Here is an 18,726-nt window from a genome sequence, read left to right on the forward strand (position 1 = left end):
ACCCTGTCACAAACAACATTACAAGTCTGAAAAAAAATTATGTCAAGCAATAGGGACTCCTCGCACAGCTAATAATTGCAGGACACACTGTACCTTCTGTTCAGACATTACTGCTCCCTCCTCCTCCTGGATGCTTGTTCTTGGCTTGCCATCCTCAGAAGTACTCCAGCTCATCTTCTTCACACTGACAGGCACAGATGTTTTGTTGCCTTCTGTTGCTGTCTTGCTAGTCTCTTCCAAAGATTTCTGATATGCTGTTGATGATAATGTTTGCTCATCAGTACCAGTTGAAATTTGGGATTTTGTTTTCAGGGCTTCTTTGTCACTTTGTTTTCCCACATCATTTAAAGATTCCTGGATGTAGGATTTAGTTTTCGTCTCTGTTGTGGATTCAGATAGGCTTCCATTTGTTTCTGGTTTTCCTGCTTCTCCTTTGACATATGAGGTAACAGAATCCCTACATTGGTCCGAGCTACAAGAAAAAAAGAACAGAGAGCCATTCAGTGCTTAAATCACACTCAGAGGGCAAAGCACTGGGCCTCTTCCTCAGCCTTCCTTCTTAGCACAGACACTTCAGACACAGAAAAGTAAAATTTTAAATTCAGCTTGCAAACATCCATCTATTGAATAGCCTTGTCTTCTGCATCACGGTATCTTTTCGGAAGCAATGAGACTATGGTGAACACTGAAAACAAGGGCAATATTTTTACCTTAATCCCCTTCTTCTTGGGGGCAGAAAGGAGGTTGGAAAAACAGAAATAAAACCACACAAAACCTACCGTTTCCCATGTATAATCACAAGAGAAATCCCTGAGGCACTAATTCTTTAACCTGCTCTCTAACCAAGGAGGTGATGAAAGTATCTGTTACCGTGCAATTACCAATAATGATCAAATAATTAATGTTATTTTCCCCCAAACTACAGTATCTGTATTCCAGATAAGTCATGCCTTTTAAAAAATATTGGTATCTGCAAATAAAGCCTTAAGACAGTGCAGAGTTTCACACAAAGCCTAAGGCAAGGAAAGTTACTACAAACTAGAAAGGACAGTGCAGAGTTTCAATAATACACAATTCCAAAGGCAAGGAAAGTTACTACAAACTAGAAAGCTGACCCAAATTTTGCCTCAGATTATCTATGGACAAGTTTAACCTGCACTTCTGATGCACCGTTTTCTTCTCTTTTGCATGTTTGCTTGCTTTCAGTTAAGCACTACAACTGTACACATGAAAATAATACAGCTATTTGCTGGCAAAACATTTATGAAAGATAGCAAATTGAATTAATCTAGTTAGAAATGGATAAGTTATCTTCTTAAGGAAGCCCTGTTACTTCTACAAGTGATCTATTTTACTCATTTAACACAATATAAAATGCAGAGTAACGATGCTTGCTTAACAGAACAGAAATTGCATCAGTAGTAGATCAAGTGCTTTACAGTCCTGAAAAACAATCAGGATGCTGAAGCTGATGACCAAATTCCCACTGGATTCAATAAGAGAGTACCTAATGCTACCTGGAACATTTAAACATCCTGAGTCAAAGCTGCAAAGGGCGTAAACTGCTGACAGACAAATGATAGCTCTGCAGATAATCATTCTCTGCTGATTTACAGCTCATGCAGACCTGACTCCTTCAATTAGTAATCACAGGAGCCACGTTCAAAACAAAGGCAGGCAGCAGGAGCTCTTCACCCAGTGGGTACCAGTAAGGCTGAACGCAGCAACGCACACTGTGAATGTTGAAAGCTTAAGTAGGTCCAAGGGGAGGCTGGAAAAGCTCATGCAAGAGAAATGCATCGAGGATAAATATGGAGAAAGCATCCATCTCAGCAGGTCACTGTGCTGAAAGCAAGGGGATCCGGGGAAAGCACTGGAGGAAAGGAGCATCTACATCCCCTCTCCTCCTTTCCTGAGCATCCTCTGCAGTCACGGCTGGGAGGCAACATATGGGACTAGACTGATTTAGTAACTCCATTCTTACCTTCTAATGCCTTGTAACTCATCTCTTTAAAAGTCTAGTAAATCAGCATGACATAGCATGCTTGAAGGAAGTCTTACAAAACCAGTGAAAATTCAAAAATTGGCTTATGGAAAAAGTAACGACTGTCTGAGGGAAGGCACAGAGATGCAATGAAAAGGGTGACTGCTAAAAAGGTACTGAAGAAATAAGAGTAATGTAGTATCCTGGTTTCAGATAATATATATTTTATAGTCTTCAATTCCAGTTACATCTATCCATCACTTAGATGGAAATACACAAGATAAAGAACATGAAAAGTAGTATTATCCACTAAGCATAATATAGACTATTTCTGGAATACCTATATTAAGAATGAGACCTGATAAATATACATTTTCAAAGACAGATATGTCTGAGACCACATCGAGTCAACTATTATTTTTTCTTTTAAATACATACATATAAGCATAGATACATATTCTTACAGAGTAGTAGTACAGCAGCCTCAGCACTGCTCCTGGATGTAGAAGCAGCATGGGAAGGCTTGCTTACACACACACACACACACTCTCTCTCTCTTACACGAAGATGCTCACCTATCGTCCAAGCGATCTAGCAGGCTGCCACCTATTCTGCGTCCCGACGTTGGTGGCTCAGTGACACTTGAGGAGTCAGTCTGCCAACCTGTAATTGAAGACATTTCGCGTTCTGCTTGTTGAACACCTTTAAGAATTGACCATACTCTTTCTTCCGTCATCTCCTCAGACTCAGCTCCTTCTTCCAGATGAATGTCCTCAAACAGAGATTTAAACTTTTCTTCTGTCATCTCCTCATCAGTACCAGACTTTTCTCTCTCAGGCTGTTCAGTCCTTACTCTTGTTTTACTAGTCTCTTCACTCTGCCTTTGTTTAGCATCTTTTGATATCCCGCCGTAACTACCAAGATACCGCGGAAAATCTTTAAGGTCCACTTCCTCCAACTGGCTCTCGCCTATGGAGAAATCTTTAGGTGTTCCTTCTCTAGGCACCGAGAAATCGAGTTTGCTGTCGTCCAGTGAAGTGTCTTCTTCAGTCACCACTGGCGGTGCTGTTGCTGTACCATCTACGTGCCCCTGGGATGTCACTAACACGTCACTCAGTCTACTGGGAGTTCTAAGGGGTGACTCTAGGCTAGAGGTGTCACTAAAGAAATCGTCCTGTTGGAAAGGGGTGGGTGGCACGAAGCGCAACCCAGTGGGAGTTTCCAGTTCCACTTGAATGCTGGGATAACCTAAGGAAGACAGCACATTTGGACTGACTGGGATGAAGCATGGAGCAACAAATAAGCAAATGTCAAATGATTCATGAATCACTTAAAGTGTGAAACGTATGAGAGGTGCAGGTGTATACGAACAAGTGCAGTTCTGATAGATTCCTTTACTTTGACCTAAATAGATGGAACAAAAAAGGAGTACTGCCAGTCAATAGTACAGCCAAGCCAGTACTTTTGACTATTTTGTATATAGTCTGTAAAGATTTCAGCAATTGCTTTTGCAGCCATTTTAACACTTTCAAGCTACAGCAGACTGTCTTATGAGCATGCAATAAATCAAATGTGGACAGGGTGGTTGTCCCTTTATATCCAATACAATCTCTTATAGCCGTATTGGGTAAATCTTTCTTTTCCAGCTTTAATTTTTTTTTAATTTGGAAGTTTAATAAATAGATTTTAAAGAAAGAAGTAGATCATAACATAGGACAGCCACATTTTTGTCAATAGGTATTATTTCTAAAACAGGTCCACATTTTTAATATACTTTTATATAAAAATAAACAATACCAGCAATACAATGCTACTAATATCTATCTCCAATTTAACCGCAGAGCCACCAGAATGGAATAAAGAATGAGGAACAGAAATGGATCCTAATGAGGATACTAAAAAACAGTAGATCTAACTACACAGCAGGATAAAAAGCTAAAAAAGGAAGTTAACAAAGGGATAAGAGAACACAAACACAACAAGGGAGAGCTATATGAATACTTCAGGTACAGTAAGGTTATACAGGTGAGAGGACTGTGGTGAGTAAGGAGATCTTGGTGATCTTGGAGAGTGAGGCAATCTTGGTGACATGGGTACAATCAGATACACTGATCAAATAAAGAGAGAAACAAAAAGAAAAATTGATGAAAACATGAAAAAACCATACAAAAGGATTAAACTGAATATAAACATAAAAATGACAATAAAATCTGAAGTTCTCTTTCCAGCAAATACTAGGTTGGGTAACCTACGAAAGGAAAAAACACATGCTGTGGGGTTAACTTGACACTGTGCTGCCTGCAAAGGGAGGTGCATTAACAGGGTTTGCATTTGCTTTTTTTAATTTCCTGAATCAGCTGAGAGAAAGGCAAAGGCGGTCTGGTCTTGGTGAGGAAAGGAAGCTTGAGGAAGGTTCAGAGCAGAGGAGAGACAGAAAGCAACTGCAGAGAAGCGCATTTTTGTCATAAACACATCGATGCTACTATTAAAAGGCGCAAGCAACATTTCAAGAGCAACTTTCTTAAAATGTCAACAGAAAATTATTTCTGTAGTGCAATGATTCAATGACCAGCAATGCTGCTCAATAATGGAGGTACACTGAGCTTGTATGCTCCAAAGGAAAAAAAAAAAATCCTACTAAAATACAGAGAAAGCTCAATACATACTTGAACAAATTACAAAAAACTAAAGGAAATGTTACTTAGAAAAGAAGTATCTTATTAAGAACTATTTACTACATATGTGACAAAAATGAAAGTAAAGAATGGAGCAACCCAGTGTCTGTTAACTAAAGTTTAAAAGAAGAAAAAACAACATTTGGCATCTTCAACATATTGATAAATTACAAGTGTACCTGTGACAATTCTGTTTTATGAGCAGAACTTCATTTATCCTTTTAATCTGGATCAAAATTAACCTGCACAATTCTGTTGTCAGTTGGCACAGCTTCCATGTGAAAATTATTACACGATTTTACCCATTAGTAGACCGAAGAAGATACTCTCGCATGCACTGATAAAACATTTTCTTATTTTTCTTACTAGCACTGTAGACATGGTCCAAGTGAAAAATCACAAGATAATTGATGTTCACTTGTCTCAAAGAGGCTTAGTAGTAAATTGCACATTCATTTAGTCTATGTGGTTACTAAGGGGTTTTTTTGCCTTGTTCTTCCTTTTTTTCTGCAAAGAATTCTTACTGTTACGTATCTAGACAGGAAGCCAAAGAATATATATATATTTCCAGGTAACTTGGGAAGCACGCAACACCAAGTACATTAAAAATATACATGGGCACGTCTCAAAGCACAACTAGTGCACGAGAAAAACATTCAGGTCTTGTCAACTGGCACTGAGGCTAGTGGGAACAAGCTTTCTCAGGCATATGTTTGTGAGATCCTGGGCTTATCCTTTGAGATATTCATGTACAACCTACGTATTATACCATACTTTAGGAGACGAAAAAACCTTCACACTAAACTCCATTATTTCTATAGAACTCACTGTCTTTATTTAAAATTTAGACAATATTATTGTATTATTGGATGTGTCACTGAATGAAGTATGACCATGGAATTCAATTACCATCAATGGGATCGTGAAAAACGTTATTTTCATCTGCAAAACTTCTGGTGCCTGAAATATTTCCATAATCAAATATTGGTCCTTCCAACAGGGTCACAATATCTATTCGGTTAATTTTTGTCAATACAGAAGTTAAGGCATCAGCTGAAAAACAAATAAGACACGTCAGAAAAAAGTTCAGCATTGCTGAACTGTGTAATCATCTTTCTCACTTACATTCACATTGCATTAATTATAAGTTGCTGGCATATGTTTCTACCCCAATGCCTTTGGTTCTAGCAAACCCCATCATTTGTCTAACTAGTCATTCTGCTGCCTACTTATTCAAGATATACATCTATTAAGAGTCTTCCCTCCCCCCTCCCCACAGTATAATTATACTACAACATAAAAGGCACAAAGAATAAGGTCAGAGAGTTCTTAAAGAACATATTTACTTACTACTGAAACAAAATATCCTTTTACTGGAGTGTAAAAGGAGTGTAAAAATCCTTTTACCATTCTGTTTCAAGAAACAACAGAATAGGCAGCCATGTAGGTAATAATGTGTGTAAGGCTAGTCACACAGCACATCGTGAAATCTCATTTACAGTAATCTTGTTGTGAGAACACAGTAATACTGGAAATTACTTCTACAGTGAAAGAGATCAAAGTAGACTCAAATACTGTGTAGGAGTGTGCGGATTAGGGAATGGTAACGGACACCATCGAACCTAACACAAAAATTACAACCTCTCTTTCAATTTGAGCAATTCAAGTGAAATGCCCAGATTAACCCAGCAGAATCAGAGCTGCCATCACTCCACAAAGAAAGAGGGGTTTAGTCTTCTCTTATGACCTGCAATACTGCGAGACTACCTAACTCTTCCAGGCAGCCTATGTCCATGTTTCACATTCCTTGCTATTGGAAAGTTCTCCCTAATATTTTCTGTACTGGAATTTAAGTTCATTACTTGTCCCATCAATTATGGATGTGGAGAATGGATTATTTCCTTCTACAGATGTAGTGAATAAATATGACATGTTTCTGACTTCCGGTAAAAATATAACTGAAATATTTTTTTCCCCATCAGTGGTTTGCCAAAGATGTTCATAATGTTTTCTTCAATTTAACCTACTTAGAGCAGGCAACAGATGAAATGGGCTATAACTTACAAACAACAAAAGTAACTACTTGAACTTACTTGTAGCATTTTTCCCATCTCTGGTAACCCATTTTTTTAATAACATGAAACTTTGAGCAATAAGAGAATTTGGATTTTCTACTCGGATTTGATTTATTTCATCCACAGAAAAATTCAGTTCTCTTGCAAGTTCTATAAAGACAAAAAAACCCAAATAAGCAAGAAAAGAAAACCACAACAAAAACACCGAACAAAGCACAAATCCCTCAATCAACCTGTCAGGCTTAAAAATATTATCTTTCTTAGATCACGCAGATGTCAACAAAACTACCTGACACAAGCTTTACAGATAACGATGAACATAGCATTATATACTCATACTTTAATTTCCAAAGACAGACATAATTTTGATTTTCAATCATCTCTGTGAGCTGTTATCATATTTATACTCAGTAAGCCACTTAAATAAACATGGTGAAAAAAAAGCTCCATGGAGACTACTTCACCACCACTAATTTATAAAATCTGCTTTTTCTAGTGACTGTTACTCCTTTGGGAGCTTCGTTGTGCAGCTCAGCACCGGTGCTGTCGACACCCGTGCCCGGGGAGAGCTGGCTGCTGCAGCCGTCAGCCCGGGAAGGGCCAGCTCTGCCCAGCAGCACATGGAGGCACCACGGGCACGTGGTTGGGCAACCTCACACACAGCAGAGACTTGCTGGGACACTGCTGGGCTCCTGCAGCCTCCAGGGCTCTGGGGAAACTGCTGCCCACGTACAGAGGCAGCCCTGAGCCCGCGCAATAGATCATCTCAACTCCTTAGGTGAATGTCTTGAGAGGAGAGACATTTTAACTAGTTTTCTTATGAGTTTCTATTTCATTTATTGCAAGACTATGGGATAATCCTTCAGGCATCTTTGCCCCAGCACCATGTTGCATATTTTGTGAGGCTGGGCTCAGGGTGAATGTGGGAGAGCCTGATGTGGCCTTGCTGCAGCTTTTGGTATAAGACTACCTGAAAACAAAAGAGCAAAGACTAATTTCAATATTAAAGCAGAAAAGCTTACCTGTCCAGCTGAGTCCTAGGTGATCAGCTACAATTGCCATCCTTATATCTGTCCGTTCACATGGACTCTGTGGACCTGTGATTTACAATTTCTCGATTAAAAAGGTTTTGCACAGAAAACCACAATACCGGACAATAGTTTATTATAAATAGTAGCTTTAATTTGACTAAGTTGCCAGTGCTTATATTGTTTACTAGAATGGTGGTGTGTCCTAATAACCTACCAAAGCAAATTTTTTTCACAGCTCTTACATTTTCACCTGTGTAAAGCCAAATGTCAAACTACATGATGTCGTGTAATGAAATCAAACATGCTGACAATCTAGCTGTTAGACTGTACACAAGTTATTCAATTACTGGTGGAAACCACCAAGACCAGATTACATCTATTTTCTCTACTTTGACAGAACAAATTTGCTGTCACAAAAGAAATCTTTCCATTTCTGAGTTACATCGACTTTTGAGATACATGAATGTCTTTGGCATGCTTCCCTAGCTTTCTAGAGTACAGGATTTGTTTAAAGGAAGAAAGAAGAGTATAAGACAGCACATACAGATGACAATGACAGAATGAAAACTACAGTTAAGTCACTCCACAGGCAATCACAACAGTTCATGCACTAGGATCAACAAGTTGAAAGTTTTACAAACTAGGCTTGATCTCCACGAGGTGAGCCATGAGAGCTCCAGAAACCTGACTGCCTTCATTCTCACCAGTCCTCTTACTCCTCCTCCTCTCACTGTCGGCCTTTTCAATCTTTGATTTTATAGATGCTGCCTCTGTTCTCATGTCTCTAGCAGACTTCGATGTAATGGAAGGCTGGTAAACTTGAGTAGCTTCTGATAAGGATGTGTTCCTTGATGTACTGTCTTCTTCATCATCAGAGACCTCTGACTGCATCTTTTTCTCTTCATCAGATAGACGATCCACAAGCTTTAATGTCTCACCACTAATTCCCTTAAAATATTCAATAGAATGTTTACATACCTCCCTAAGCTGATTTTTCCTTACTTTAACTGTTGTCATGGTGACGGAGGTAGATCTTACCTTTACTGGTAATTTAGAAGGAAGCTGTTTTGGTTTTTCTTTCTCTACCTGCTCTTGTTTTGGCAGGGCTGGAGTTCTTCTAGCTAGATTACTCCTATGTGTATTTTTAACAGGAATCCTAGACCTTGCTTCTAGACAGGGAGAAGAATTATTTTGCTTTGTTTTGTCAGGCTTACTAGCCCCTTTCACTTTACTCCCTGTATTGCTTTGGAGATTATTTTGTGAAAAGACTTCTTTCACTGAGCTGGCCTTTACAGGAAGCTTTGATTTTCCTCTAGCCCCTACCAACTCTGTTGACTTTTGCTGCTCTCCGTGTGGTTTTTGTTTATCTCTTACTCTGTGTCCTTGTGTTGTCCCTGTACCTTTTCCTGAAGTGCTTTTCGCTTGATTAGCTTTCTGGAGGGAACATTTCGGTTCCAAATGTTCTTTTAGCACTACATTACAGGTAATATCATCTGTAGGGACAGCAGATGAATCCAAATTGTTGTTGTTATTAAAATTATCTTTTGGAAAATCAGTGGTTTCTGTTTGCCTACAGCTTGTCTGGCTAGAAGCTGAACTCGCAATCACTGCTACGGTTTCATTTTCTAATACCTGACCACTTGGCATCACAGCTTCTATCTTATCTGTCACTTCGCCAGGGCCATCTTTCTTCAGAGTCATGGTGGAAGCAGAAATTCCCATTTTAATTGGTGTGCGCAATTTGGGATCAACTTTAGAAGCATTTACCGCTGCCGATGATTTGTCCAGTGAGTTACTACCAACTGTTTGTTCCATGCAATCTCCACTGGCCTGGATGATGGGCTTATGTTCAACTGCTGTTGTTTCTACTGGTCTCTCTAGGTTTGTTTCTACAGTGTTGTCCCCTGCCTGTGGCTGTGTGATGGCAGTGACTGTACTTTTATCCCCTTCCCCCTTGTCCCCTGACTTCCCTTCAGAAGTATGCTCACCAATCTGAAAAAATTGGAGTCTTTCTTCAACAAAATCCCTCTTGCTCATGTCAATTGCACCACTGCGAGTCATCTCAAACATCTTCCCTTCATGAAATGGGAAGGGGTTGGGCTCGCTAGTTGGCGTACTTTCATCTGTTGGAGTTCTGGCTGGAGTTGTATCAGGTGTTGTTGCTTGAGATCTGTCTTCCACTGCCAGACCAAATGGCTTAGCCTCATCATCCCTTGATTTAGTCTCAAACACTTCATCGTCACCTCGGTTATTGGACCATGGATCAAAATCTAGACTCTTGGTGGCCACCGTTTTGAAAGGTGTTGCAAATTCTTCATCTACTTTGTAACTGAAATACGAATCAGGAAATACAGTCCTGTCAGGGTGTCTGCCTTCCAAAGTGAAAAACTGTGCCCCTGACTTCTGTTCGCTCTTATCTCCGGCTTTTTCAGAAGCTGGACCTTTTGAAGGCACCTTGTCTTCTTCAGGGCCTACCTTGCCTTCCTCCTCAATGACTTCAAGCTTACTCTGGCTAAAGCAGCGATCAGTCTGCTTTAGAATGCCTTCTGTAGTCCATACGTCCTTTTTGGTTTCAACTGCTGGACCTGCAAGTTTAGAATCACTCTCAGTTAAACCATCATCTTCATCTTGCAAATCATAACCGTCAAGAGAGTCAATCTCAGTCGCATCGGTATCATGGGAGAATTCTGCAGTGGTTGCTATGGAACACTCTGTGACAGACTGGTCATTGTTATTCCCATTTTGCACTACATCATTCTGGGGTGAATCAAGCCCAATGTCAAACTCATTAGGTTTCCCAGAAGTGGGATGTCCTAACCCTTTCTGTTTCTCAATCTTTTCAGGGGCTCTAGGTTTTGAGGTTTCTTTCTGGTCGTCTTCCAGTTCTTTCAGTTTGAATGTATACTTTTTAAGTGGAACAGGTTGATAGAGAGATTCATCATCACTGGAGTCACTGACATCAGCTCCTGGTGGCACAGGAGATGGCGGCTGTACTCTTATTACAGGTTCAGCCAGTTGGCATTTGTCATGTTCATCTTGCAAGTTCACTTCTGTCATCTCCATTTCGCTCTCAGTGGAATAGTGAGGCTTCTTTTCTGACTCTCCTTGATCTGCATCCAGTGGTGGAGGAGGAGGGAATTCAATGTAGGCAACTCTGTTACCTTTGGGTCTTTTGTTAGAGTCCTTATTTATATGATTAGATAATGCTTTGTCAATCTGTGGTTCCTCAACCTCTGCCTGTTTTACAGATGTTGACTTAGCCTCTGCTTCTTCCTCTGATTCCTCAGATACCTCAGGTATAGGACTGGGCTTGCCTGGGATGTAAGCTATTAGTGAGTCGGGTGTTTTAGACGTAAACTCGTAACTCACTTCCTCTGAACTCGGTGTTTCTGGTGTTAAAGGGCTTTTACCAGAGCTATCTATAAAGGACACTTGCTCTAGTGTGTCATCTTCTGGACTACCTTGGGGAGAAGGAAGTTGTTTTTGCTGTCTAGCTGTGTAAAATGTCCCCCTCGTCTCTTGTACTGTCTTACTCTCCTGACTGACAATTTTTTTTATATTTCCTTGTTGCACCTCTTTCTCATATTGCTTTCCTACTTGAACAAAACTGACATAAACAGGTAAGGTCTTAATTTCTTTGACTCCCTCAGTGCTTACTAGCGGTGCAACTTTATCCAAGTAATCACTGGCCCCGGGGTCAACTAACTCACTCGAAGGAAATTCCTTTCCTGGGCTACATTCTAAAGAGTCTGGTGATTTGCTAGGAGATAACTCTGTTTCCTCAACAGGAGGACTTAGACCTATTGAGCTCTGCTGCTTGGTAACCTTTCTGATTTCTGAATGCTTTATTTTTTCATCTTCCACATAATCAATCTGCCTCTCAACTTTCTCCTTAATCACAGCTGATTGGGATACTTTAGCAGAAAGTTCATAGACACCATCAACCATGGTTCTCTTCTCCTCAACAATTCTGACTGGAATATGGGACACAGCAATGTCTTCTCTCCTTTTGGATACTTTATCAGCCACTTCACCGTTACGTTCCCCCTCTCTGACAACAAATTCTCTGTATAAAACTCTTTTTGAGGGAGATTTTACAGTCAGTTCCTTCACTTCTTCTGTATGAATTCCATTTGCCGCCAGTTTGTGCTCTGTCACAGTGATAAATTCGCTTTTTTGGTCAGTTTTAGCTTCAGCGTGATCAACGTGGTTTTCTTTTACTGTATCTGGAACCAGCACATGTGAAAGCTTTTCTTTCTGTGTTTTATGATTGGAAGTTCCAGGACTTTCCCACGTCCTATAGATCTTTTTGTCCCAGTGTCCCTTCGTCGTTGAGTCTGAGCCATACGCCAGGTCTCTGGCCTGCGGCTCTGACAAGTGTTCTGGCACGCCTTTACTTGTCTCAGTTCTTGGTTTTTGCGTGTCTGAGCCTCGAATGTCTTCGATAGCTTTCCCTTTACCTGGAACGAAATCTTGCTGTATTTTCACCTCTTTCTGTAAAGCTGTGCTCCCATCAACGAGCTCTACTTGCTTTGCGTGTTTCTCTCTGGAATAAAACTGATACACTGGTAACTTACTTTCTTGCAATTTCTTTACTGGAATTTTGGACTGACTGTCCAGCTTTTTTTCTTCTTGAGTTACGTCCTTACTCCTTGGACTTATACTTTGTTCAAATTTAAGCCTAATGGAACTGAGCTTTGATTGCTTCAGCTGAAATCCAGTCTGTGAAACCTCAGGCACTCCAGTCTGCTGAGCGCTTCCTTTGTGTTCCATAGTTTGTTTAGAGTCCTCTGCAGGTTGCACAAATATCCTTTTTTCAGGACTGCTGGGCAAACTGGACGCTTTTCTTTCATCCACCTTGGGAAAGCACTTCCCATCATGTGCATACTGCTTCACCTTACTCCACTCCTCACCGGACGATGGCAAATCAGAGCGCGGAACTTTCTCAGGGCTGCTGCTGGCAGAGCTCTGGCTAGAATGGATTTCTTTGCCATTCTTTTTATGCTGCTTTTTCTCCGGAGACTGTAGCTCATCATTCAACTTCTCTGTTTTATCCCGAAAAAACTGTGATACTTCAGTCAGTTTTTCTTCTGCCTCCTTAACAGTCCTGTCCACCCTGTCTTCATATATCAATTTTTCTCTACCTCTGTCTAATCTGTCCTCAGTAAAGCGCATCCACATCGCGTGTTTTGGACTACTAACATCTCCAGTGTAGTGTAACACTGTCACTTTATCATAATGATCATCTTTAGACATTTTACCTACACCATTTTCAGATACATCTTTATAGATTTTGGAGAGAATCTCTTTTTTGGGGGCAGTAGCTACTTTGTATCGTTTATCAGACCCCTGTAACTCTGCACTAAGGGGTAGAGCATGGTCAGTAACTGACTCCTCAGTATCAGAATGAGACACATCTAGCTTTTCTGAAAGAAGCATTTTCTCAGCAAACCTGTAAGACTCCCCTCTTAGTTCTGACAACTCATCATCATGGTATTCTATTGAGTGCTGACTCAAAAGCTTCAGTGTTTTGTAAGAGTCATCAGACATGAGTTGAGCAGAACTAGGGCGACTGTCTTCTTCCTGGGACACGGGAGTGTTAACTCTAGAGGATTCCAGATAAGAAGGAAGTGACTCTTCGGCCGTGAGCTCTTCTTCTTCTTGCTGACCTTGTTCGTCTGAACAAGGAAAAGCATCATGTTTTTCCAACTCTTTTAAGTTAATATCTCCCCGAGGTAAGTCTTTCTGATATACATACATTTCTTTTTCTGGATGCTTTTTTGTTTCTCTAATAATGACTTCAGTAGGTTCAGCCTGATTACCTTTTTCAATATGGACCTCTATTATTCGCTCCAGTTTGGGTTTCATTTTGCTGTCCTTCTCTGCATGTTGTGGTGAAGTTTCAGCAGACTTGCTAACATCGGATGTTACTGATGATTTATGTTCAAACAGACCTGCCAGTTCTTTGGAAGGGTCACGTCCAGACTGAAAGGCTTTCATTATATCATGAACAGACATCGTTTCCTCAATTCTTTCAGTTGTGCTTTCAGTGCACGGAGGTTTATGATAAACCATCCGAGTTGTCGTGGTGATATGAGTTTCTTCTTTTACTCGGACACCTTTACTAAGGACACACTTGTGGTCATCTTCTTCACTGTTGCTGGCTTTCATTTGAAAAGCTTTAACCTTCTCTTTAATAGATCCAGCAGGTTTTTGCTCCAGCTCCATAAGCGTAGGGGCAGGTTTCGAGGCTGGTAGCTCCTCTGCTTTCTGCTCTGGAATTTCTTCAGATGATGGTTCATAGCTGCGGATAACATGAACTACTTCAGTTCTTGTTTCTGTAATGACAGGAGGGATGGGTACATCATGGAAAAGTGGTTTTGGCCCTGTGCTTTCAGCACTTTGTGGGGCAGAAGGTGTCTTTTCACTCCTTGTTTCAAAGCCACTGTCAGATAAGGGACTTTTATCTTGGTCGTGTTGAGAAAAGTCATCTGGAGACTCTAAAATAGTGTCTGTTCCAAAAAAGGAATCTGCAATTTTACATAACTCCTTTTCTGATGTTGAAGGCCTCATGGAGGCTGGAGGCATTTTAAGTTTATGTTCCTGCAAAGCAATAGCTGGTTTTAAAACGCGTTTTTGTCTCTCTTCACCTTCTTTTTTCCCCTCTTCAAACTTGTACTTTATGTTTGTTAATGAACTGCTACCAATATCATTTGCTAAGTAATCAATAACTTTTGACAAGTTATAATCCTTTTCCGACATGGTTTTAGTTTTAATTTGGACTTTCTCTGGAACAGATATAGGAGGGCTTGTCAAAGCTTGCTGTCTCGCTTCATCAATCTCCTCTGTACTGAACTCTACCCAGTCATCCTCAGACAGGTGTCCTTGATCACTTTTGGATACTTTAGCCGACCCTTTACTTTCTAAACACACATCTTTTTTCAGAATCTCACTAACTTTTACTAAGTCCTCTTTTACTTTCTCAACAATTTTAAAGGGCTCTTCATCATCAATTCTACCCTCTTTCGGTATGTCAGGTTGGAATGGTTTGTCCTCTGCGACATCTGTCTGCAATATTGCAGTCATTCTTATTAGATCCTCTTTCATTTCAGCAACATCTTTCAGTATCTCCTGACTGGAGGATAAAGATGATGGTGTGGACAATTTGAGAGCAGAGGGTGCTAAAAACAAGGATGATTTTACTGGAGATGAAGTTCGGTTAAAGGGAGGCTGTGTGCGTGCCTCTGTAGTCAATGTTTTAATAGGTGACAGTAACGCAGCAGCGGATTTTGTAAGTGAAGACGACTCTGGGAGCTTCTTTAATGCTGGTTCAGACAAAACATTGACTACAGAATATACCGGCACCGTTATCGTTGATGAAGTTACTGATGAGGTAGTTGCAGATATTGACCCGAGGGCTGTGTATAAAGCCCCTGCAGGAGGAGTTCTTATTGACTGGAAAGCTGATGGTGCTGAAGACACAAATGACCTGAGTGGAGAAAATGACATTGTTGTAGCTGTTGAAAACACTCTCTCAGCCGTGTCAGCAACGGCGTTAGCAGCACAACTTGCAGAATGTGCAGCTGCAGCGATCTTGTCTTGGAAAACAGCTGCAGCTTTGGATCCATTTATTAAGTTGGCAGAAGATGGGTATTTCAGAGGTGACACAGATCCATTAAGCAATGGTACATCTGTGTGCCCAGCTACATGTTTGGCTGGCGACGAGAGAGACGAGGCCATCATGACTTTAGAGGATGAAACGGCATCAACTGCTGACTTAGCAGGTGACACCACTGACTTTAGAGGGGACGACAGAAGTGAGGATGCTGATGTGATGACCGATTTAAGTGGCAAACTTGAAGAGTACATGTTAATGTTGGATTTGGGGGATGCTGGAGGCGTCATGGTTATGGACGATCTCTCCAAGAGAGACCCTGCTGTAGTCACTGGAGATGTCCGAGAGGGGAATGTGGTAGTGGATGCCAGCCCTTTTAGACTAGCAGCTTCTGTGACTGCGGGAGCTCTGACGAAAGAGCCTGAAGTAACCTGCATACTGTAGGGAGGCTGTGATACCACAGTTTTTATTGGTGAAGAGATTGTCCGAAATGATCTAATCGGAGATGCTACATCACTAACAGATTTAACTGAAGATGTGGTAGAAGCTCCTAATGTGGATTTGATTGGAGAAGTAGAAGAAACAGACCATATTGATTTTAAAGGGGAAGCTGTAGGAGTGTTAGAGGAAGAGCTTGATAAGGAAGTGAAGCCTGATTTGGTTTGCCCAGGCACTGTAATTGGAGCTGTTGTCCATGACTGATATGGCCGTGTTGAAAAGAATGGCTTGTATGAGTAAGTAGCAGGTAGAGATCTTGTTGCTCCTGCACTCCGTTCAACTGTTTCTTAAATTGTTAAATTAAAATCAAACATAAAATCAACAAAAATGATTGAAAAACAGAGAGACCAGAGAAGAAAATTGGTCAGTAAACGTTGTAATATTACAAAAAGCAAGTACAATTGTTTGCATGGGTTAGGATGAAGGAGGCAAAAGAAGATTTAAAAAGAAAAAAAAAAAAAGAAAAAAAAAAAAAGAAAAAAAAAAAAAGAAAAAAAAAAAAAGAAAAAAAAAAAAAGAAAAAAAAAAAAAGAGAAACAAGCCATATTCTGATGACTGGTCCAAACCAAAAAGCAACATGAAATGAAAGACGGCACATAGCAACCAAATCTGCAAACAATGAAGAACAGAAAACACAAAGAAGGAATCCATAAGGTAAAAAATAAAACCACAACAAAATGTCTTCTCTTACTTCCTATTGACTTTCTGATGTGCTATTTCTGAAATATTTGTATCAGTTCTATTTTGCCTGTTTAGGTATGTCTCTGCTTTGCGCAACTATTAGAATTTTCCTTTTAATAATTTCTGCTGTTGTTCTATTCAGATATTGAACCTATACAAGATATAAACTTGTGTAAAATGACATTATATAGCTAAAGTCTTTTTTTTAAACCGCTCAGAACTATTTCATGCAGAACCCAAAATTCCTTTAAGTGACAGGCAATTGATGTGCAAACTGTGAAGCAACTGGAATAAATTCAAATCTATATCTCCCATGCACAATTCGGATATGCTTCACACTCACAAAGCCAATAAGAGCAAGAGCTTTTCTGAGTCAATATTTAAAAAAAAATAATAAAAATAAATAAAGAAAAGGAACTTTTGCATTTTTTTTCTCATGCGATATTCCTTTTTTTTGGTAAAAACTAAAGTAAAACTTCAAATGAAATGATTTTAAGAAGCATATGTCATACATGAAATATGGAAAGTATGATATATGATAAACGTGAGCAAGCAAAGCAACTGAATCAGTTTTTATTCATGCACAATATATCATGTCAAAACAAGCACATAGATTAATACATTTGTATGCTGTATTAAGCACAAATATATAAACCCTACAAAGTCATTTCACAAGAGGCCATGAAAAGAAGAGTACACTTTTTCTACAAGATGTAGTGTCTTGGTACCTTTTGAGGAGATTTCTTGTATCAGCTCAAAGACAGACCTGTTCAACTTTACATTTCTCAAAAGGTAACATTAGAAAAGCAGTCAAAGAACAAGATATTATGCAAAAACTTCCTGGCAAGGACAAACCTGTTAACTGTTATCATCCCCCAGAACACTCAGCTTATTCATAGGTATTTTGAACAAAATCATCATCAACCACATTTCGCATCACAGAAGGTACTCATGCCAGAAGACAGTATTTCTGGGAATCCCATTACAGCATACATATCCTCTGATACAGCAATAACATTCAGAGAGTTGACATTGAAAGTAACTTAGAGGGCTTTTTTTTTTTTCTTTAAAGTTGGAGTTAGAAATGGAGCTAAAATATCCAAACAACTTATTTCAACACACCTTTCTCTGAAGTAACACTAACAATTTGTCAAACCTACTTGATCTGTCTTACAGACAGACAGTAACTCACAGTGAAAGAAGCTTAACAACGCTAATACTAAACTGTTAAACTTAAAGTACACACAGTCTGATAGAATAGTGAATATTCAGTATATCACAGGTCCATATCCTGTGCAAGGAGAAATGTGCTGGTCCTTTAGAAGCCAATTGAGGCTCAGAAGGCAATGTGGATGGCTGGTGATATTGCAGTATGAGAACATTTAGGTTGAAGAGAGCTTGAGTACTAGGCCTGACTGGCACAGCCTATGTTGAGAAACACCCAGTTTTCCTTGCAATTTTATTTCTAAGTCCAAACATACTTCTATTGTTTTCCCCCCAAAGAAGAAACCATACTGCACTTCATTAATGAGCTAGACTTCATTATGAAGATTAATTAGCAGGAGCTGCTAACATTCACCAAAAGTTCATACAGTCCCAAGTCCAAGAAGCAAACCCCAAAGTCATTCTGAAAAGAACTAAAACCAAAACAACTTGTTCAGCAGTTTGCATTTGGAAATGTCTTTAGAGGGACCCCACTGTGCTGTGATGAGCCAGTTTATCACAACTGGCTAGTGAGGCAATCCAACCAACAGGTTCCACCCTTAACTGCTCTTTCTCCTCTTAAATCACAGATTCAGAGAAGTTTAAAATGCTTTTTCTGTGCTCTTTCTTGCAGTTGAGAAGAACCACCAGTACAAAGAAAATGGAGTAATTTACCAGCATGTGCAGCTATGACATAACTCAAACAGCAGGAAACTGGACAATTTTACTATTTTGAAATAGCAAAGAAATCCCCACAACCCATGCAAGGCTTTAGAGTGGGATAATACTCTAACAAGTGATTTTTTATAACAGCCCTTTTTGGCTCCTGGACACTTTTGGCCTTAACAGTTTCCATCACTCTGCATCCAAGATTTTATGAGAAAACAGATGTTAGTTACTACCTTCTGTGCACCAAACTACACTTCTTTACTTGCAGCTGGTAATTGAAAGCACTGAGCAAACC

General features: G+C 39.8%; 1 protein-coding gene across 11 annotated transcripts in view; it reads right to left on the reverse strand.

Moving 5' to 3' along the window:
* ANK3 (ankyrin 3, node of Ranvier (ankyrin G)) overlaps positions 1-18,726 on the reverse strand; it is a 208,697-nt gene that overhangs the window by 18,792 nt on the left and 171,179 nt on the right. For 8 of the 11 annotated variants that reach the window (XM_014940420.1, XM_014940417.1, XM_014940415.1 and 5 more), the window contains 6 exons: positions 8,470-16,164; positions 7,757-7,831; positions 6,753-6,884; positions 5,569-5,712; positions 2,560-2,647; positions 94-472 (listed from right to left, as the gene is read on the reverse strand). In XM_014940420.1, the coding sequence (XP_014795906.1) occupies positions 94-472; positions 2,560-2,647; positions 5,569-5,712; positions 6,753-6,884; positions 7,757-7,831; positions 8,470-16,164 (8,513 nt within the window). Of the gene's footprint in view, positions 1-93; positions 473-2,559; positions 3,233-5,568; positions 5,713-6,752; positions 6,885-7,756; positions 7,832-8,469; positions 16,165-18,726 lie in introns of all 11 variants that reach the window. The other 3 variants (XM_014940411.1, XM_014940412.1, XM_014940421.1) reach the window with 2 other exon arrangements.

This window comes from Calidris pugnax, unplaced genomic scaffold, assembly GCF_001431845.1.
Source record: "Calidris pugnax isolate Ruff unplaced genomic scaffold, ASM143184v1 scaffold39, whole genome shotgun sequence".
NCBI classification, from domain to species: domain Eukaryota; kingdom Metazoa; phylum Chordata; class Aves; order Charadriiformes; family Scolopacidae; genus Calidris; species Calidris pugnax.